Below are 19,601 nucleotides of genomic sequence, written 5' to 3'. Positions count from 1 at the left end.
GCATTCACTATGGAGGGGATTTGCTTTTTGTTTTGGTTTGGGGTTTATGTTTCTTTTCATTTTTTCTGTGTATAGAGAGTGAGTTGTTTCATTTCTTCATAAAAATTTGTATTCTGTGAATCAACAATGTTCTAGAAGTAAACAAGCTTTTAAAAAGTTTTAACTCATACCACAGAAGAAGAAATACAACATTCCCCTGAATGAGTGAAGGTTACCCAGTGGCTCACGCCTGTAATCCCAGAACTTTGGGAGGCCAGGAGGGTGGATCACTGGAGGTCAGGAGTTCGAGACCAGCCTGGCCAACATGGTAAAACCCCATCTCTACTACTAAAAATACAAAAAATTGGCTGGGCATGGTGGCAGGCGTCTGTAATTCCAGCTACTCAGGAGGCTGAGGCAGGAGAATCACTTGAACCTGGGAGGTGGAAGTTGCAGTGAGCAGAGATCATGCCATTGCACTCCAGCCTGGTCAACAAGAGCAAAACTCCATCTCAAAAAAAAAAAAAAAAGTCTTGGATCTAGATCTAGATTTTTTATATATATACAATATATACATATAAAAATACATATGCATCAACCTGTGCATATATGTTTTGCTAAGATATATAGAGAGATGATATAGACATAGATATCTTAGATATACTTTTATACATATTAGGTTTAATGGGCATAATAGCTGTTTGCAAGGGTGAAGGAGGGATTTGCCAGACTGAGGAAGGGATATGCTTATCATATCCTCAGAGAATGTCAGTAGCATGGTTCAAAGTAGTTATTATAATAGCTAGAGTTACAATACCTGACATAGCAAAGCATGATGATTAACAGCATGTGTTTTGGAGACAGACAAAACCATACTTCATTTCCAGTGTGGCCATATTCCATGTATGTGAATGTGGGCAAGCCACTTACATTTTATTTGTAAAATAGAGATAATCATAATACCTATCACTTAGAGGTGTTTTGAGCAATAAATGAGATAAGAGATTTAAGGTAAATAGGAGCATGTTAGGCACAACACAAGTGCTCTGTACCTACTGTAGTTGTTATTAGGTCACAAACTATTTAAATTGTTATAAACATGTTTCACATCAGTATTTAGTTATTGTCTGTTCTCTGCAAACATGAAAAAACTTTTACTGGCTTGCTAGTAGTAAACTGATACTTCATTTTATACCCAGCTAAAATTCTGATAAAGCACATTAAAAGAAAACTTTCTAGCATGAGAGTGCTCCATGTGTCAGAAAGAAAGCTAAGAATAATTTCCTTCTATTAGTGTGTTGTGTAAGTTGTAAAAGATAATATTATCAATCGCCATGGTTTTGTCTGCTCTGTGTGTGTGTGTGTGTGTGTGTGTGTGCACGCACATAGAATATCAGACATTTATGGTAAGAAATTCTCTGACTCCATTTCAGCTAATGAGGTAATACTAATAGGAAAACTATCATGACATCACTACACAAGATATGCATTTCCACCAAATGACCAATTTTAAATGTGTGACATATTTGAGGTGAAGAACAGAATCAGGAAAAGGGCTTCGAAGCTCATCTGGCACCATCTTCTTTAGCTAGCCAAACCTTCACATTAACACAAGTTATAAAAATAATAGAGTGGTGATGTCTAATATGTAATTTTACTATTACTTTGGACTTTAATTCATTTGATTTTAAAATGCTTCTTTAAACATAATTACTCAGGGAACATCTGAACAATCTACAGCAAAAAATTACAATATGGAATGGTAAATGAATCAGCATGCAATGAAATATAAAATTACAAATCTTGGGGGGTGGCAACTAATTGCAAGAAAGCTATTTGAAGATTTTAGACTTTGGACTGGTAACATTAAGTCTATCAGAGAATAACTAACAAATGTAATCTCCACAAAGACTTTTAGGATTCTAGAATTCTGACTTCCTTTAATGTTTCTAAAGGACAAGTAAAAATATTATCCAAAGTTGTTTAAAATGTCTATAACGAATACAAATATTCTGCCTTTATTAGGGAAAGAAGAACAGTATTGAACTGTTTGTGTCTCCCATAAACCGAAAAACAGGAATTTCTGATGCTCTGCCCTCTGAGGAAGTTCTTCGTTCACTTAATATCAATGTTTTGCATCAAAGTTTATCCCAGTTTGGAATTACAGAAGTCTCTCCTGAGGTATGCTGTTGCACGAAACAATTCATTTAAAAATGTGAACAGTTAGCATGCTATGGTAATTCAATCCCAAGAGGCTTTGAGATGAAAGTTGTTTATTGTATGTTATTTGATAATAAAAATTTCCCTGAGTGTCAGAATTCTCTGATCTTTACATTGTATACGTTTACCTCTTAAGGAAATGCATTTTCACATTAAAGTTTTCACTTTTTGGCATTTTTCTTCTTCAAACCTTTGTGGACTTATAACTTATTTTGACTTATCCAGTAAATTTTCTAGAAGAAAGAAGATTTAGATGTATTTTGTCAGTTGATCACTTGAAACTGGTATGTCAAATAAACAAAAATACATTTAAATCTTTCTTTCTCTACAGGTGCACCCCTCCTCATTGTCTTCATTGTCAAAATGGTCACCAGATACTCGCCTTTTCTCATAACTTTGAAATTAATTTGAAATGTGATTTTTCTTTTGCTGCAGAAACTATAGTTTTTTTTAAGAACTTAAGTCTTAAGAACTATAGATGTTTCTTCATAGTATTTTCCAAATTTGTCACTTTTAAAAAATTTCCTCTACCACCTCCACCATCTCACTCCTCAATGGATTTAATTTCCTTTCCAATTCTATTACTCCATCCCGCTCTAACAAACCTACTGGAAGGATCATCATCCTAAATACGTGTAATTCAATTCATGGAATCATGAAATTGAACTGGAGGGAATATGTGTAACACCTTGTAGATACAGAAAGTATGGCCCATAGAAATTAAGTGACTCCCTCAAGGTGACAGAACAAGAGAGGCGTAAAGCACCACCTAAGATCTAGGTGTCTTTTTTTTTCTCTCTTATAGAGGCAGGGTTTTGCTATGTTGCCCAGGCTGGTCTTGAATGCCTGGCCTCAAGCAATCCTTCCACCTCGGCCTCCCAAAGTGCTGGGATTACAGATGTGAGCGAGCCATCTTCTCTGTCCGAAATCTAGATATCCTGATCCCTGGTCTATTCACCTTTACAGTAAATCACACTACCTCTCATTTTAGTATCACAGGTGTGGTATAAAAGCTCTGGGTGGGCATGGTGGCTTATGTTTGTAATCCTAACCACTGGGGAGGCTGAGGCAGCAGGATCACTTGAGCCCAGATGGAGTCTGTATCCCAAAGCCACATGTAAAATGTGTGTGACCATCGGCAGGCCATTTAATGTCTTTGAGGTTGTCTGCCTTTGCATGATACCAACCTCCCTGAGCCTTAGTTTCTTCAAATCCAAAATGGGTATAGCACTTATAAACTTGAAATATGGATTGAATTTTTAAAGTATATGTAGAAATTCTCACACAGCCTAGGTAGCAGACAAACGTAATTTGAATGCAGGATGAATTGGTACAATGAGAATATATGTCCTCATTGAACCATGACTGTCACAACCACCCCCAACTGGTCTTCCTGCATTTGGTTTTGTACCTCTCTCTGTTCTCTTTCCCAACACACCCAATGTGTTTTCTTTCCTGCCACCAAAGTAATCTTTCTCAACATAAATTTGGCCATGCCCTCCTAGTTTCATGATTCTTCTTTGGCTTTCAAAATACTACGGAATGAAGTCTAGATTCCTTAATATGGTATATGGTCCTTTGTATGCTGGGCTTTATAATTGTCGAACAACGCTTTCCTAGTTTACATGTCAGCAATTCTAAACTTGATAGATCTATGATACACCATGCTCTCTCCTTCCTCCATGCTTTTGTATATATTGTTTCATCTACATACCTTTCATTTCTTTTTTTTTTTTTTTTGAGACGGAGTCTCGCTCTGTCTCCCAGGCTGGAGTGCAGCGGTGCATCTCGGCTCACTGCAAGCTCCGCCTCCCAGGTTCACGCTATTCTCTTGCCTCAACCTTCTGAGTAGCTGGGACTACAGGCGCCTGCCACCACGCCCAGCTAATTTTTTGTATTTTTAGTAGAGACGGGGTTTCCATGCATACCTTTCATTTCTTAAGATCAGTCCACTGTATAGCAAAGTATCCCTTGTGCCTCCACAGACGAAGATGCTCCTTACTCTGTGTTCCCGTCAAGCTTAAAACAAAAACTCCTTATCCCATGTTAGTCTTTAGGCTCATCTCTACACTGTGGTTTTTTTGAGAGCTTGTAACATGTCATTTGATCTGTGTCTTCGTTGCCTTCATTTAGTGCCTGGCATGCAATGGGCACACAACAAAACTGAGTCAACAAATAGTCATGCTGGGCGCGGTGGCTCAAGCCTGTAATCCCAGCACTTTGGGAGGTCAAGAGGAGAGGATTGGTTGAGGCCAGGAGTTTGAGACCAACCTGAGCAACATAGCAAGAGTCTGACTTTACAAAACAAGTTAAAAATTAGCTGGGCATGGTGGTGTGTAACTGTGGTCCCAGCTACTTGGGAGGCTGAGGCAGGAGGATCACCTAAGCCCAGGAATTTAAGGTTGTAATGAGCTATGATGAGGCCACTGCACTCCAGCCTGGGTGGAGTCCCAAAACAAACAGACAACAACAACAAATAGCCAAGTACTGTGCTAGCTAATATCTAAAGCCAGAGAAATAAGAAAACAAATAATAAATGATGCTTGTCTCAATGAATTTATGCACTAATAGGGCAAATACGACACAAACAGATAATAAGAATATAGTACTATAAATAAAGTTACTACACTGTGCCATGGGAGCCTTGGAGAAGAGACCCCTTATGCTTTAGAGAGGCCAGAGGAGAGGGTCAGCAGGAGGTGAACCACCGAGCCCCTCCCAGCCCTGCCCACGTCTGAATCTGAAGCAGTTCCGCTTGTGCACAAAGCCAAACCCCATTCCCACAGTCCAGGCCCTTCACGGACTGACTGGTACACATCTTGCCTAGGACAGTTCTTTAAATTTTAGAAAGACCGTTGGATAAATGTTTCCTGCTTCCCATAAGCTTTTAGAGAATCATATAAACGGCCTTCCCTGTTGCTTTATTCTGAGTTTAAAAGCCATTCTGAAGGCTTTAAGAATAGAGCAACTTACTGAGTCACTCAGATTTGCAAACCAAAAGAAGCTCCCCATACAAAAAGAGCTGGCTTAAAGCAAGTACCTGGGCATCCTCCAATATACCCCAGTCCAGTGAAGGTGAGGTACTTAGCTTAATGGGCTCTCACAGAGCTACTATCTCACAACAGACTACATTTGAATAAGGAAAGTGTATTTGATGATAAATGTGACAGATTCTCATAAAATTGTTGGAATCTACAAATCTGGAATTTAGAAAATATGCATTACAGAAGATGAGGAAGTATTTGAATCAGATATAAGGAGCATATCATGAAGGACAGAGGGATTATTTGAACCTTTTGTTTGAGCACTCCTAGAAGGAGCCAGGCATTACCCTTTGACCTTTGACCAGAATCTCTAAATGCAGAAACAGGGAAAGGCTGTCTGTAGTGAGCAGGCACCCCAGTGGGGAGGTGCTTGGTATAGATGCAACCTAAAGAAGCCCTGCAAAAATATTGATTGATAGTTGCTTAAAACTGTTGAATGCTATTCTGTGAGTTTTGTTACATCTTTATTCATTTTTTCTGTGGTTAATCTTTTATAACAACTTATACCTCAACCCATTTTTTCACATTTTAATCTTAAAATTGTAACATGTTATGGCAACATATTCATTAACAGAAAAGATCACTGGTATTTTGACTTTTCATCCTTTGCATGAATTATAGAACATCGTGAATGATGTCTCAAAGCATCTATTCCTAAACTTACGTTAATTACCTTCACGGAAGGATATGGTTTTTTATTGTTTTTTCATATGCTTGATTTTTTAAATTGAACATGACTCTTGAGAAACAAAAAAAAACAACTAGAAAACTGTTTTCGTTTAGTCATTTGTTTTCATTTGTAATCTGTTTCTTAAAGGAAAAGACATTATTTCTTTTATATATTTGTATATGACATCTAGAACATTATAGACACTCATACAGATAAAACTAGACCTCCTCTTGCCTAATAAGTAAAATCCCAGGAAAATAAAATTAAATGTTTTTACAAAATGAATTAAACACCTATTAAAACGGTAAGTTCTGTGTTGACATTTTTAAAAATGATTCAGGAATTTTGTTGTTGTTCAGTTGCAAATTACTCCAGTTTCCAAATCTTATATTTCAAAGGAGAAAGTAACCTTCTTTAAATAAAAGTCCAATGTGCCAACTGATACCTTCATGAAATATTTACAAAGAAAAAAAGCCATTACATATAAATGTAAACAATAATGTGTGAGTTTAATGATTATTCCTTCAAACTAGGAACACTAGCAGGCAGTCTAGTCTAAATTAGTGTAGACCTAGCCATACGGTGCTGAGGAGCCGTACAATCAATATTAACCTGTATTCGACCGTTCAGAACAATTGCTCACATTGTGCACAGTACAGTGGAAGCTTGGCATTTATCCAACAAAGCCATATTGTTATAGGATACCTCTCATTTATCTGCCAAGTCAATCAAATTAACCAGATACTTTATAACATTTGCACTTCATTCTTATTCTGTGCGCTTCCTCTCTCTTAAAGAAGTGTATCTCCTAGATCCTCTGTATCTCTGAATCATCTCTCCTAGCATTTGGGATCTCCTTCTGCATCTGAGATCAGAATTGATTAAAATATTTAAAAAGAAAGGACAAAAAGAAGAATGAGCTATAGTGCATCAAATTATTAAACAGGATATAGAGAAGCTATTGTTAACTGTACAGAAAACTGCCCAAATTTTAAATAATAAAACCCATCAGCTTCTTTCACTGCAACTAAGTTAAAGCAATGTAGCTATGAAATAATAAAACATAAAGATGATATAGTGGCATTGGCTTGACCCAACAACAGAGCCTCTGAATTATTCAATCCTCGGCCCCCTGACAAAATATAAAAAGCATGGGGTTAACCCTATGCAAAGGTTAGATTGAAGACTCTTGTGAATTATAGTCTTCTGATGTGTGAGCTCTTAACTGCAAACTTTTCCATTTATTACCCTGGCCTTATCAAGTTTTTTAGATCTCTGTACAAATATAGTAGTGTTCAGCAGGAGTAGCATGACTCAGAAAGAAACCTATTTACCAAGAAAGTGCAGTGACTAAGTTCTAGGAGTTTAAAACGTGTCTTTCTAACTGGGAGTGGGGGATGGGAGGGTGGGAGTTAATTCTTTCATCATTACTGCTTCAGTTAAAAAAGAAAACAAAACGGGTTTGTCTTAAGCAGAAAGGAACATGTTGATATTCTAGGAGTTGTAGAACTACAGCAAGAAAAAAAAAATGAACCAAATCGGGTTAGGAACACAAAATCTCTTTCCACCCACCTAACCACCCCTTTTTATCCAAATTTTACATGGGCTTAAGCTCAACTCCTTATATTTAAATTTGACAAATTTATGCTGCCTACTTGAAGGCTTAACTAGTTTGCTTTTATAGCAAACAATAGATGCTATTTTGTTGCCGGTAAAAAATTCATTTCCATATTTATACCTGATTTCTGCAAGAGTTTTCTATTCGTTTCCAGCTATGCTTATAGAGACATTGGAATTAAAAAAAAAGATATGGCTGACTTCAAAGAGGTGAAAGAAAATTTGTCACTTGAACCCAGAGTTGTTTTGCAGCAGGATACTTGGTTTCTAATCATTTTATCAATCAAGTGTTTTCAGATTCTCCATCAATTTATCATTTATGTATCTTTAAAATACATATCTAAATCATTTCTTGTATCTATGCATCTATCTGTGTCTTAGAAAGTAGGCCAGATACTATTATACTATAATTAGTGAGCACATCGATGTTTTACAAGTAAAGGAAATAGAATCCTGATTACTTTAGCATTTAATAAAGGCTTTCTCCAAATAATTTTTGTAATCACAATTGAACTCAAAAATCTTTTCTGTTCAGCCTTTCTTATCTTCCCACCAAAACACACTTGTATTCCTGAATGATAGTTCTCATAAAGTATTTTTCAAGGTAAATTTTTTGTCTGATTTATAAATGTTGGATATATTTTATTTTTTAAAAGCCTTAAAAATAAATTAGCAATGATTTCAAAGTTCAGACATCTGCAAGACATGTTTTATTCCAGGCCTTCTTAATCACTGGAATCAATATCCAAGGACAGATATGTACTCTTCCCTAAAGGGAATAAAAAGGCAACCTTCAACAAAATGAAATTTTAGATGAGTTAAAGCATTCGACTTGATTTAGCCTTTATATGTTTTTCCTAATCATGGACTATTTTGTTTCAAGTTCGTTTCGTTAACTATAAATCTATACTGTCACTAAATTATACAACTTAATTTTATTCTAACAATGGATTTTAGTCAATGTGCTTCTTTAAAAAAATTAATGAAATAAAATTAATAGAGTCATGCACACTTTATTCATGCTTCTTCTCTGCTCTACCAGCCCCAAAGTGGAACAAAATGATACAAATAAAAATAAACCTGTGTATCCTACCTTTTATTGCCAAATAATTCTGAACTTTTTAATGTTCCCTATTACTTTAGAAAAACATGTGATATTCTAACAATATATATTGAGATGATATTTTAGTCAGGTTTTGACAGCAGAGACTCCAATTGAAAAAAAAATGTGATTAAAAGAAGAAAATAATCCTGGCATTGTTGCTGTATTTATTAATGCAACACAAGCTTTTGTTTGCTCTTGTTTCACTTTTGTTTAAAAGTAAAGAACGGTAGGACAGCACGTAATCCAGGGTGCTGATGTTGTGGGAGGGGACTTAAAGCAGAGTAAGGAAATCAGAAACAATTTCCTCCACACAGAAAAGAACAGAACTCTCTTACCTATGAACCAGGTAGTTTCCAAGAGAGACGCTGAGGGATATTTAGAAAGCCTGGGACCTGTGGATGCCATGTCAGGCAGGCACGCTTGCTCCTGTATAGGAGACTAAATGATCTCTTGATATATAAGGATGGTAGTCTGTTGTCTTAGATCAGTTTGAGAAGCAGCTCTGGCAGCGGGGGGTGTAGGTGTGTTGCACTACACTGAATGGAATAAGGCTAAAAATACGTTTAGTGTCTGATAAGAACGCCAGTTTTCTCAAGCTCTCATTTAACGTCGGACTTTCTGTTTTGCTTTTAAAGAAAAATGTTTTACAAGGGCAGCATGAAGCGGACAAAATCTGGAGCAAAGAAGGATTTTATGCTGTTGTCATTTTTCTCAGCATCTTTGTTATTATAGTAACGTGTCTGATGGTAAGTTTGCTTCTTTGTATATTTTATCCTTTGCTGAGCCCACTGCTTGATATTAGTGGGTACATTGCCATTCAAATGAATGTTAAAATGCTTCGGAGCAGAAGCAAGACTATGATCCTGTTAGATTAGGAATATTTCATATCTGACATCAGAGCGATTGCTAAAGGAGAGCTTATGGAATTAAGGATGCTGACCTGAATAATAAGGCTGTAATTGCAATGCAGTTTTTAGTAACTTGATCAACTCTGAGAATGAAGCTTTAGAAAGTGATTTACTGAGGTCACTGAAGCCCTCAAAGTCAGTAAAGTCTCACGGGCACACTTTGGGTTTACTTTATTTCTCCTTTTATATCATCTTTAAGGAACTCAGGAAAAAATTTAAAAAGAAATATGTCTTTGAGGCAAGATTACTCCCTAAGGAATGGTTGATTTCCTTATTTTTAAAAGGCCTTGAAAGCATTCTATGAAAAGGAGATGATTATACCCTCAAAGGCTAAGTTAGTTAGACTACTAATTCATTTTTAAGGTGGATAAATAGTACAAACGTATAAATGTATATGCTGGAATAGCTCTGTAAGTAATAATGTGTAGCCTTTAAAAGCATATTTCTAATTTTAAAAATAGAACCCAAAACAAACTTAACCCACTAAATTAAGCAGTACTATTTGGCATTGAATGAATTAACGGTATCTTTAGGGTAGAATAAGATGTTTCTACTCATTTGAAAATTTCAAGATGTAATATAATATTTAGAGTTTACAAATAGGTTTTAATGTCCTTTTTCCCTGTGAGCTATGTTCTTTTTAATTTTGTACATTTAAATAAATACTTCTTAGTTTTTAAGTGCCCCCCAAAAGTCATTATGTTACTTATATCTCTCCACAATCAACAAAGTTGCTAAGTGTTTTACTGGATTTTGCTTATTTCTGCTTCCCCTACTGGGAAGGGGTTACTGTTAGAAAGATTGGGGCTCCCTCTGGAAAGACAGAGGCTGCATGGGCTAAACTTAGAGGATATAAAACAAGCACGGTCTTAAACAGGGTGAAGATAAGCATGTTTTCTAGAGTTTAAAATATGTGAAGTAGCAAGAGTACCCTAAATCTTCCATCATAATGAATTCAGAGGTAGCTCCTATGGGTCAAGCATTAAGAAAAAAAAAAAAATTCTGAAAATTGTGACTCAATAAACAAAAGAATAATTTAGAATTGAGTAAAAACTGATTTTTATATTTCACATGGCAGAGATTAAAAGGAAAGAATTTTAATAAGAGAAAGTTGGAGGTTTTGGGAAATTATGGCAGAGTCTTCTGGGCATCTCTGTTTTAAAGGACGTAGTTCCTTGTTATGGTTAATTGCACTTTAATGTACGTAGTTCTTCTTTCCTTCATACGGGAAATCTCAAGTGCTGTTCCCTCTCTTGTCAGTCACAATTAGGGTGTTTTTCTGCTTTGCAGATGAGAAAGAATAAGAGGAGGGGGAGAATAGAAAGGAATTGAAAGTGATAAAAGTAGAAAATATTCAGGGGACCAATGGATGTGATTCAGAAGAGCAAAGGCAAGGATAAAAGAAGGGAAGTGGGAAAGCAGACTCATGCCCAGGCTTTGAGTACTAAAGGGCAGCAGAAACAGAGCTTGCTATTAACATATAGAATGTGTTTCAGATTCTGCATTTCTAACTCAGGGTGTGCTCATGTATCGAATGTAACTAGATAAGTGTCTATGTTGGTCTCGTGGCAAAAGGACCTATAGTGGTGGTCACACCCTCAACCACTTGGGGCCAGAGGATGACTCTTCCTTTCCCAATATTTGCAAAACATCAGTGTAAAAGTAAGAAACTTCGGGAAGTCGACTCCAATGTTATTAGAACAAATCAAGAAAGGAGCATTTCAGAAGCATAGGTGATTGCTCTCTATTGGGTTAGCAGGTGGATTCATCTATTCATTCAATCAACAGATTCCTGCAGAATATTCTCTGTGGGCCTATTTGTTGCTGGTGCTGTGGGCAAAGGAGAAAACAAGACAGATAAGATCCCTGTTTTCTTGAAGTCTTTACTCTAAAGGGAGACATAGAAAATAATTAAGTTAATTTTAAAAAATCAAATGGTGAACATGCTATGTGATTCCAACTATATGACATTCAGGAAAAGTCAAGCCTATAGAGATAGTGAAAATATCAGTGGTTGCCAGAGATTTCAGAGAAAGGGAACGATTAGGTGGAGGACAGCAGATTTTAGGGCAGTGAAACTATTCTGTTTTCTGTAATGATGAATACATGACATTATGAATTTGTGAAAACCTGTACAATGTATGAAGAGTGAGCCCTAATCTACACTATCTACACTATGGACTTTAATAATAATACATCAATATTGGTTTATCAATTGCAACAAATGAATCACACCAATGCAAGATGTTAATAACAGGGGAAAATGAAGAGGTAGGGAAGAACGGTATATGAGAACTTGGTATTTTCTGCTCAGTTTTTCTGTAAACCTAAAACTACTCTAAAAAATAGTATATTCATTTAAAAAATCAAATATTGATGAGTGCTATGAAGAAGAACCCATAATAACGAGTGAGTGGAGCAGAGCAACCTGAGATGTTTGAGACCTATGGGTGAATATGTGAGTAAAGGACCCCCAGGCAGAGGGTACTGTGGGTGCAATTAGAATAAGCTTAGCCTGTTCAGGCTCGAGGGGAAGAATATTTTAGGCAGAGCCTTGATGTGATCTGCTGTGTGTGTTTAAAAGATCACATTTTCTTCTGGTAGAAAGTGGTGGTGGACAGAGGATGGGGCGAATTGTGGAAGGAGGAAGATCTTTCTGGAGGCTTCTGCAATATCCCATTGAAGAAGATGCTGGTGGCATAGAACAGGGGTGGGTGGTGGGGACAGAGAGAAGTGAAGGATTGAGATCTATTTGAAAGTAGAACCGACAAAACTTGCTGTGTCCCAATTCTCAGCAACGGCGGTAAAATTAAGGATGACTCCTAGGTTATTTGGCTTCCCTGCCTGTGTGGAAATGTTCTCATTTCCTGGGAGAGGGACACATTGGGAATGGGGATGAGCATGTTCAGATAGTTCTTAAACAAATGAAAGAAATAATTAGATGGATTTCAAACACTATCTTAAATTTTAATTTGAAAGAGTCACTTTTAAAAGTAACAGGGGGACCAAGTGCAGTGGCTCACGCCTGTAATCCCCGCACTTGGGAGGCAGAGGCAGGGGAATTGCATAAGCCCAGGGGTCTAAAACCAGCCTGCGCAACACAGTGAGACCCTGTCTTTACAAAAAAAAAAAAAAAGCGTTTAAGAAATTATCCAGGCTGATGGCACATGCCTGTAGTCCCAGCTACTGAGGAGACTGAGGGGGAGGAGCACTTGAGCCCAGGGGTTTGAGGTTACAGTGAGCTATGATCATGCCACTCTACTCCAGCCTGGGCTACAGATTCTCTTACTCTGAAAAATATATAAATAAAAACAAATTCTGAAAAGTAACAGAGGAACTGGCAGCACACAGGCAGGAAGTTCATATTCACAAGAAAAGAAGTACTACCTAATAGGATTAGCACGAAGCCAAGTTTATCTGATGGAACTTACCACAGAGAAGTCAAGAGTTCATGTTTAGGGACATGTCAAAGTGATTATCTAAAATAATCTCATCTTTCTAAGTGTTCAAATTATTTTGATAATAAGCTTGATTTAAGGTAAGTGTTTCACGTGCATTTCTCAGTGATACTTGTACTATCACTTTCGTGATTCTGAAACACATGTATTCCAACTCTTTTTCCCATAGTTTTGTTGATTCCATGACAAAGGAAAGATATAACTCAGAATTTTCCCCCTGGCATTGATTATATTTATAAAAAATCAAGTGCTTCCATTTGCATTGGCATTCCTACATGCCATAGAAATGAAAAGCATGAGTTTTATTATAAAATTATATAGGTAAATTGCTGTAATGGAAGGTTGTATGTGCTATGTAACAACAACATAAGACTTGGCAAAATTTTTGAAAAGTGGCATATTGTTTACTTTCCTTAAAATACAAAAAAAAGTTGCCAGGCATAAAATTAGACAGGCATGACATTTTCAAATATGTGACTTATTTAGCACCTCACAAATGTGAATGTGCAGTGGGTGGAGCGACAAATAGAAAAATACAGTTTTCCAAGAAAAAATGTGTGGGCAACTTCCAATCCATTCAGTCTGTTTCAGATGAAAGAAACCTACTAAGAAGAATTAGTTCTTAAACTTGAACAAATAATAGAAACAACACCATTTATCATCTAAATTAGACATCCAAATGTCCTTACAGGTTTATTAACAAGTACAAAGACATTTATGAAATGTAGCTAGAGATGTCTACAGGCCAGATTGCTTCTGGAAAGCAGTTTTAGAAATCACATGAAAATAGTTGTTTGGATCAATAAAAACACTGGCATGTTAGACCCATAGGAGAGTCATCCATATGGGAGGGAAAGAGTTTCTCTAGTTGTAGTCTGGTAGCTGCAGCAAGAAATCCTACATTGAACCACCTGCTATAGCCTTAACATCATGTAATAAATACATGTCAAAGGTGGACATAATTTTCTCATTTGTTATATATAATCCCTCGGGACGAACGGAACTAGGACCAGATTCCTAACTGGAATGATTGGTTAAGTAGGCATATATCTCAAATTAATTTTCAATTTTTTTCTGTATTAAGAAGAATACAACTGTCTTAATAGTAATAAAAATAAAAATTAGTTTCTTCCATTTATTGCACACTTACTGGTACTAAATTTACTGCAGTACTAAACGCCTAACATATTTTAGTTTCCTATTTTTACTTATGAGAAAACTAAGATTCAGAAAAAATAAACGACCTGACCAAGAACATGCATTGGGTGGGTATGGGGGTGGCGGAGTAGGAAGTGGTAAAAATTCAAACCCAAGTCTATCTAAATTGAAAGTCGGGGTTCTTTACCATAATTCCATTTGTTTTCATAAAGGAGTCAAACTGTGGTTTTTTTTTTTATTGTTGTTGTTTTTGTTTTTTTAGTCTTATCATTCTGTCTTGTGAACATGTATTTCTGGCCACAAATAACTCCAGTAGTAGCAGATGCGAATGGCTGTATTTATCAGAGCCATTCTACCCAGATGGAACTGGTAAATGTGTGCCACATTATACCTCTGTGCTGTGGGCACACCTCTATTTTTGCACTTTGTACTGAACATAATTTTTACACATTTATCTTTTCTGGAAGCCTATGAATTCCCAGAAGACAGAGTTCTGTGTTACTTTTGCATCTACAATATCTTGTTTATGGAATGTAGTAGAGATTGACTCAGGATTATTAAATTAAAAGAGTGAATGAACTCTTTCAGAACTAATTGTAAAATACTGTAAAGAACAAATGTTAAAGACTAGTGGTTGGTGGCATAATTTTGAAATCTGAACACATTGTAATCCAAACAGAATGTTTTGTGTTACTCATGAGATTTTTGAACGAAAATTTTAAGCTGCAAAAAAGCTTCATCGAATTTATTTAGCTTCCTCCCATTTCTGTGTTCCTCTGGTTTTTTTGTTCCCACTATTATTTTCTTTCTCTTGCTATAGTTTGAGTTTTACAGCTCCTCTCATTCAATAATCTGTTCTCTTTTCCTTTTTTAAATTATTACATGATTTTATTCCAGTCCAAGAGTCAAACAAGCTCTTGGAGATAAAGGCAAAATGTTGACTTGCCATTGCTACGGTAAGCTTTTAGGTTGAGTTTTTCAACAAAGTGAATTCCCATAGAGAAATATGAATATGCTATATTCCAGATCTCAATCTGTGTGGAGAAAAATCTCTGACACACTTTTCCAGCTGCTTTCGGAAAGAGGTTTCAAAGAAGGACATGAGAATTTGGAGGAAACAATCGAGTTGAATGATCACATACCTGGAAGTCAGAAAACTCGGATTCTAGGTTTTCTTTCCAAACCTCCATAACTCATCCAACAGCTCAGGACTTTAATGTGAAATGAGGAGATTACACCACAAAAATTTTATGATCCCTTACACCAGGGTTTTACCAACAACACTACTGACATTTCGGAGTTACTATTTCTGTTGGCGGGGGTGTGTGGGGACCCTTTCCAATGCATTGTAAAGGTAGGTAGCCTCTGCCTACAAGATGCCAGTAGCACCCTTTCCCTTCTTCCCCCACACCCTGAAAATATGACAACCGAAAATACCTCCAGACACTGCCAAACGTTTCCTGAGGGCAAAATCCCTGCCAGTTGAGAATCACTGCCTTATAGCTTAATTTCATGACAACTACCCTATTGCCAAGTAGCAATCTCTTCCATTTTTTCCATATTTTTTCAGACAGCCCAAATCTCTTGAGTATTTTTAAACACTATCTTATATACATCATACATTCTCCAGGTTCTACTTTTCCCTAATTAAAGATGTAGAAATCAATTTGTACACGTACTACATGGAGACAGGTTGCAAAGTTGACCTGTAACCAGACATGAAGTAAACAGATGACTGATTGGAAAATATGTTACAAAGGTTTCTCATCAAAAACATAAGCTCATGAATGGTATGGAAGGACTTTGGACTAGACTTTGTTTTACACTACTATAAATCATAAAATCGACCTGTCAAGAACAATTGAGAAGGTCAAGATTTCCTTGGCTTTCCCATTTTCATTGTTCATTCATATTTCTCCAAAATCCAAGTGTAAACAGGCAAGCAAATGTTCTGATATGCATATTATATTTAGATGTGAAAAGCTTAAAATATATAATATATGCCTTATCTTCTAAGTGTATTTTTGTAAAGGTAGAGATATATTTGTTTCTTCATTTGGGAAAATAACTTTCTTGCAACTAAAACAATATTTTAAATTCTGTTGCCTCATTGTTTAGTAATTAAATGTTTAGCTGAACACAATAAGCCTAAAATATATGTATCATCTGATTGATACTGTTCTAGTGCAGGTTTTGTTTTTACACCATGAGGGTCATGGAAACTGAAGAGAAGCAGTAAGTTAAAAACCTTAGACACTATGCACATGATAAAGGCATTCATCTTCAGTCTTTTCCGTCCTATAGCTTAAAGAAAACACATTACACTTGCTTGAAAGTAATTATTATAAAGGTAAGAAGACCTTTTACTTAATATTAGACATCTTTTCTTTCTCATTCATGTGATTAATGTTTGTCATGTGAATATTCCAAATCCACCCTTTTTTCAAAATTTAAGCTTTAACTTTACCCTACCAGAGTCAATGAATACCACCAGTATAAAATTTCCAGATTACAAGGAGATGGACTGACATAAAAAACAACCAAATGTCTTTCTTTTTTTAGGAGTTCAATGTTTAATATGCATTTCTTGTTCTATCTCGTAGGTGCATAGTCTTTTCTCTTAAGGAGAGCTCGAGGTTACAGTGAGCTATGAGCACAGCACTGCACTTTCACTTGGGCAACAGAGCCAGATCCTGTATTGAAATAAAATAATAAAATAAAATAAAATAAAATAAAATAAATATTAAAATTTAAGAGGGCAAATTAGTAAGAATAAAAATTCTGGTTGTCCAAATTATTCTTTCATAGATACCCTAAATTTAATTTTTCAAGTATTTACCAGATACTCAAGTTGATATATGACTAATGCAGAGATTTACCAACATAAGAAACTGTGGTTTATGGCATAACTATTATTTTATTAATATTTGCAAGACTACTTTTTTCTACTAAGCCATGTTGGATGCATATCTCCATTTCTATAAATGTCATAGACCCGTGTTTTACGGTTATTCCTTCTATAAGTCTACCATTTCCCCATGTGACCAAACTAACATCTGGCATTTTTTATAAAATTGGTTAAATTTACTTTTGAATGTATCTTTGTGGAACAGATTCACGTGCACAATTATTTGATGCGCATGTGCAGCATAACTGGAAATACCAAGTATACTGTCTTGAGAAAAATCTCAATACCACGAAACTGAGAAATCATCTTTTAGAGGGCTTTGTTTACTTTATCATTAAGCCTTTATTTTGGTTTGTCTGCCAGGGTGGGGTGAAGGAGATCATACTCTGTTGTTTAGTGTGAGAAAATGTGACAGGAGTTTTTTATATCTCCTTCTATAGATTCTTTACAGATTAAAAGAAAGGTTTCAGCTTTCCTTAAGACAAGATAAAGAGAAAAACCAAGAGATCCACCTATCGCCCATCACATTACAGCCAGCGCTGTCCGAGGCAAAGACAGTCCACAGCATGGTCCAACCTGAGCAGGCCCCAAAGGTACTGAATGTTGTCGTGGACCCTCAAGGCCGAGGTGCTCCTGAGATCAAAGCTACCACCGCTACCTCTGTCTGCCCTTCTCCTTTCAAAATGAAGCCCATAGGACTTCAAGAGAGGTAAGAGCTTGTTCTGTATACCCTATGTGTGGCTTTTTATAAAAAGAGTATTCGTCAACTAAAAAAGAAAGAACTAGTAATGATTGACGTAATCGGGTAGAATTGTTTACCACTAAATGGACAGTCAGATGAAGCAGTGTTTCTTGTCTCCCAAAGGAATCCAACTGTGTTAGATAAAATCTGTTAGGTATGTCTGATTCTGTTAAGCTTGTCTAGATTCAGGATGGTGTAGATCCAAGCAAAGTTCATCTTCAACTACAAGACAATTTCTGGCTTATCGAGGTTCACTGACCTCACAAGATGCTATCTTGTTTAATTGTCATGAAACTCTGGTAGGTAGAAGACTGAGAACGAACTCAGAGTGTTTCCTGCAAAAGCCCACATTTTCTGGAGTCAGGCATGAGTCGATGCCACGGATGAATTTTTTTTTAAGTTTTAGCTCTGCATTTTTTAACCACAACAAACATTCAGTATCAAGATCCATGACATTGGACGGGCGCAGTGGCTCACGCCTATAGTCCAAGTACTTTGGGAGGCTGAGGTGGGTGGATCACTTGAAGCCAGGAGTTCAAGACCAGCCTGGCCAATATAGCAAAACCCCATCTCTACTAAAAATGCAAAAGTTAGCCAGGTGAGGTGGCACATGCCGTAATCCCAGCTATTTGGGAGGCTGGGATGTGAGAATTGCTTGAACCTGGGAGGCAGACGTTGCAGTGAGCCGAGATAGCATCACTGCACTCCAGCCTTGGCAACAGAGTGAAACTCTATATAAGGAAAAAAAAATCCATGACATTATTTTTGTTGCCTTACCTTTTTTGTGACGTATTATACATGTGATTCACTTTATACCAATATATTTCCATTAAAAGCAAATCCAGTGTAAGAAAACTTGGATTTGCAAAATACATAAATGAGAGACTAATTCTTTGCCTCTCAGAAATATTAAGTAAAGCTTTCCCATGGTGTTTCTTAAAATAAGAAGCTTTAATTTTATATTTGAAATATGACTTGTAGTGTACCCAACTTTGAACACCAGGGTAGTGGGAGAGTAAGTTCTCAAAGTAATATCCCAGGTTCATTCTCCTCTTATTTTACTATGTCTCCATTTTCTAACCGCATATATTTTGTTGCCTGAGGTTTCTAAATCACATATATAAATTTTGAATATATTTCCCATGATACATCACAATGCCCTACGCAAATAGTTATGGTTTACACACACAAACACACCCTTCAAAAAATATAGCTTGGGGTTTTAAGAACTGCAGAATACAAAATTGATCCTTCATAATTATTTGAAAGTATTGCCAAGGAACAATGGATGACATAAAAATAAAGGAATTTGTTTATCTCTAAAGGTCCTTAAACACTGAACACTTTGACTCCACAACAGGAAGAAAACAGAGATTGATCAAGTCATTCTTTCCACCTCCTCCCCTAAAATACCTGTGGTTTCTTGATGGGCAATGTGGGTCTCCATGTGACATTCACTTACGTAGATATCACTAAATTGCTTTTTGTGATTCAGTGTGGAAAGGTAGACAAAATGGAACTTTCTCCCTAAGGCTAACTGGGAGTCAGGAGAACTGGATTCCAGACCCAGCCCTGCCATTCCTGGGTTTGGTGGCCTCACCTGAGTCATTCACTCATCTGGACCTCATTTTCTTCTAAAAGATGAAGAGGTTTAACTTGATTTTTTAGCTGCTTTCTGGTTCTTTTACTCTGGTTATCCACATTATTTTTGTGCTTTTATGTTTGCTTCAAAGAGGAACTTTGAAGCAGAGACCTGAGCATCAGTGATGAACAAAGCGCCGGTAGCAAGAAA

At 36.5% G+C, this 19,601-nt stretch overlaps 1 protein-coding gene across 4 annotated transcripts in view; it reads left to right on the top strand.

Moving 5' to 3' along the window:
* The window catches only part of PTPRR (protein tyrosine phosphatase receptor type R), a 271,414-nt gene that overhangs the window by 145,476 nt on the left and 106,337 nt on the right, over window positions 1-19,601 (top strand). For 3 of the 4 annotated variants that reach the window (XM_032170734.2, XM_032170735.2, XM_032170736.2), the window contains 3 exons: window positions 2,005-2,160; window positions 9,271-9,381; window positions 17,508-17,776. In XM_032170734.2, coding sequence (XP_032026625.1) covers window positions 2,005-2,160; window positions 9,271-9,381; window positions 17,508-17,776 — 536 coding nt within the window. Of the gene's footprint in view, window positions 1-2,004; window positions 2,161-8,964; window positions 8,982-9,270; window positions 9,382-17,507; window positions 17,777-19,601 lie in introns of those variants that run through there. The other variant, XM_058424659.1, reaches the window with a different exon arrangement.

This window comes from Hylobates moloch, unplaced genomic scaffold, assembly GCF_009828535.3.
Source record: "Hylobates moloch isolate HMO894 unplaced genomic scaffold, HMol_V3 SCAFFOLD_12, whole genome shotgun sequence".
In the NCBI taxonomy this organism is placed as follows: Eukaryota; Metazoa; Chordata; class Mammalia; order Primates; family Hylobatidae; genus Hylobates; species Hylobates moloch.
This window is presented reverse-complemented; position numbering and strand designations above follow the sequence as displayed.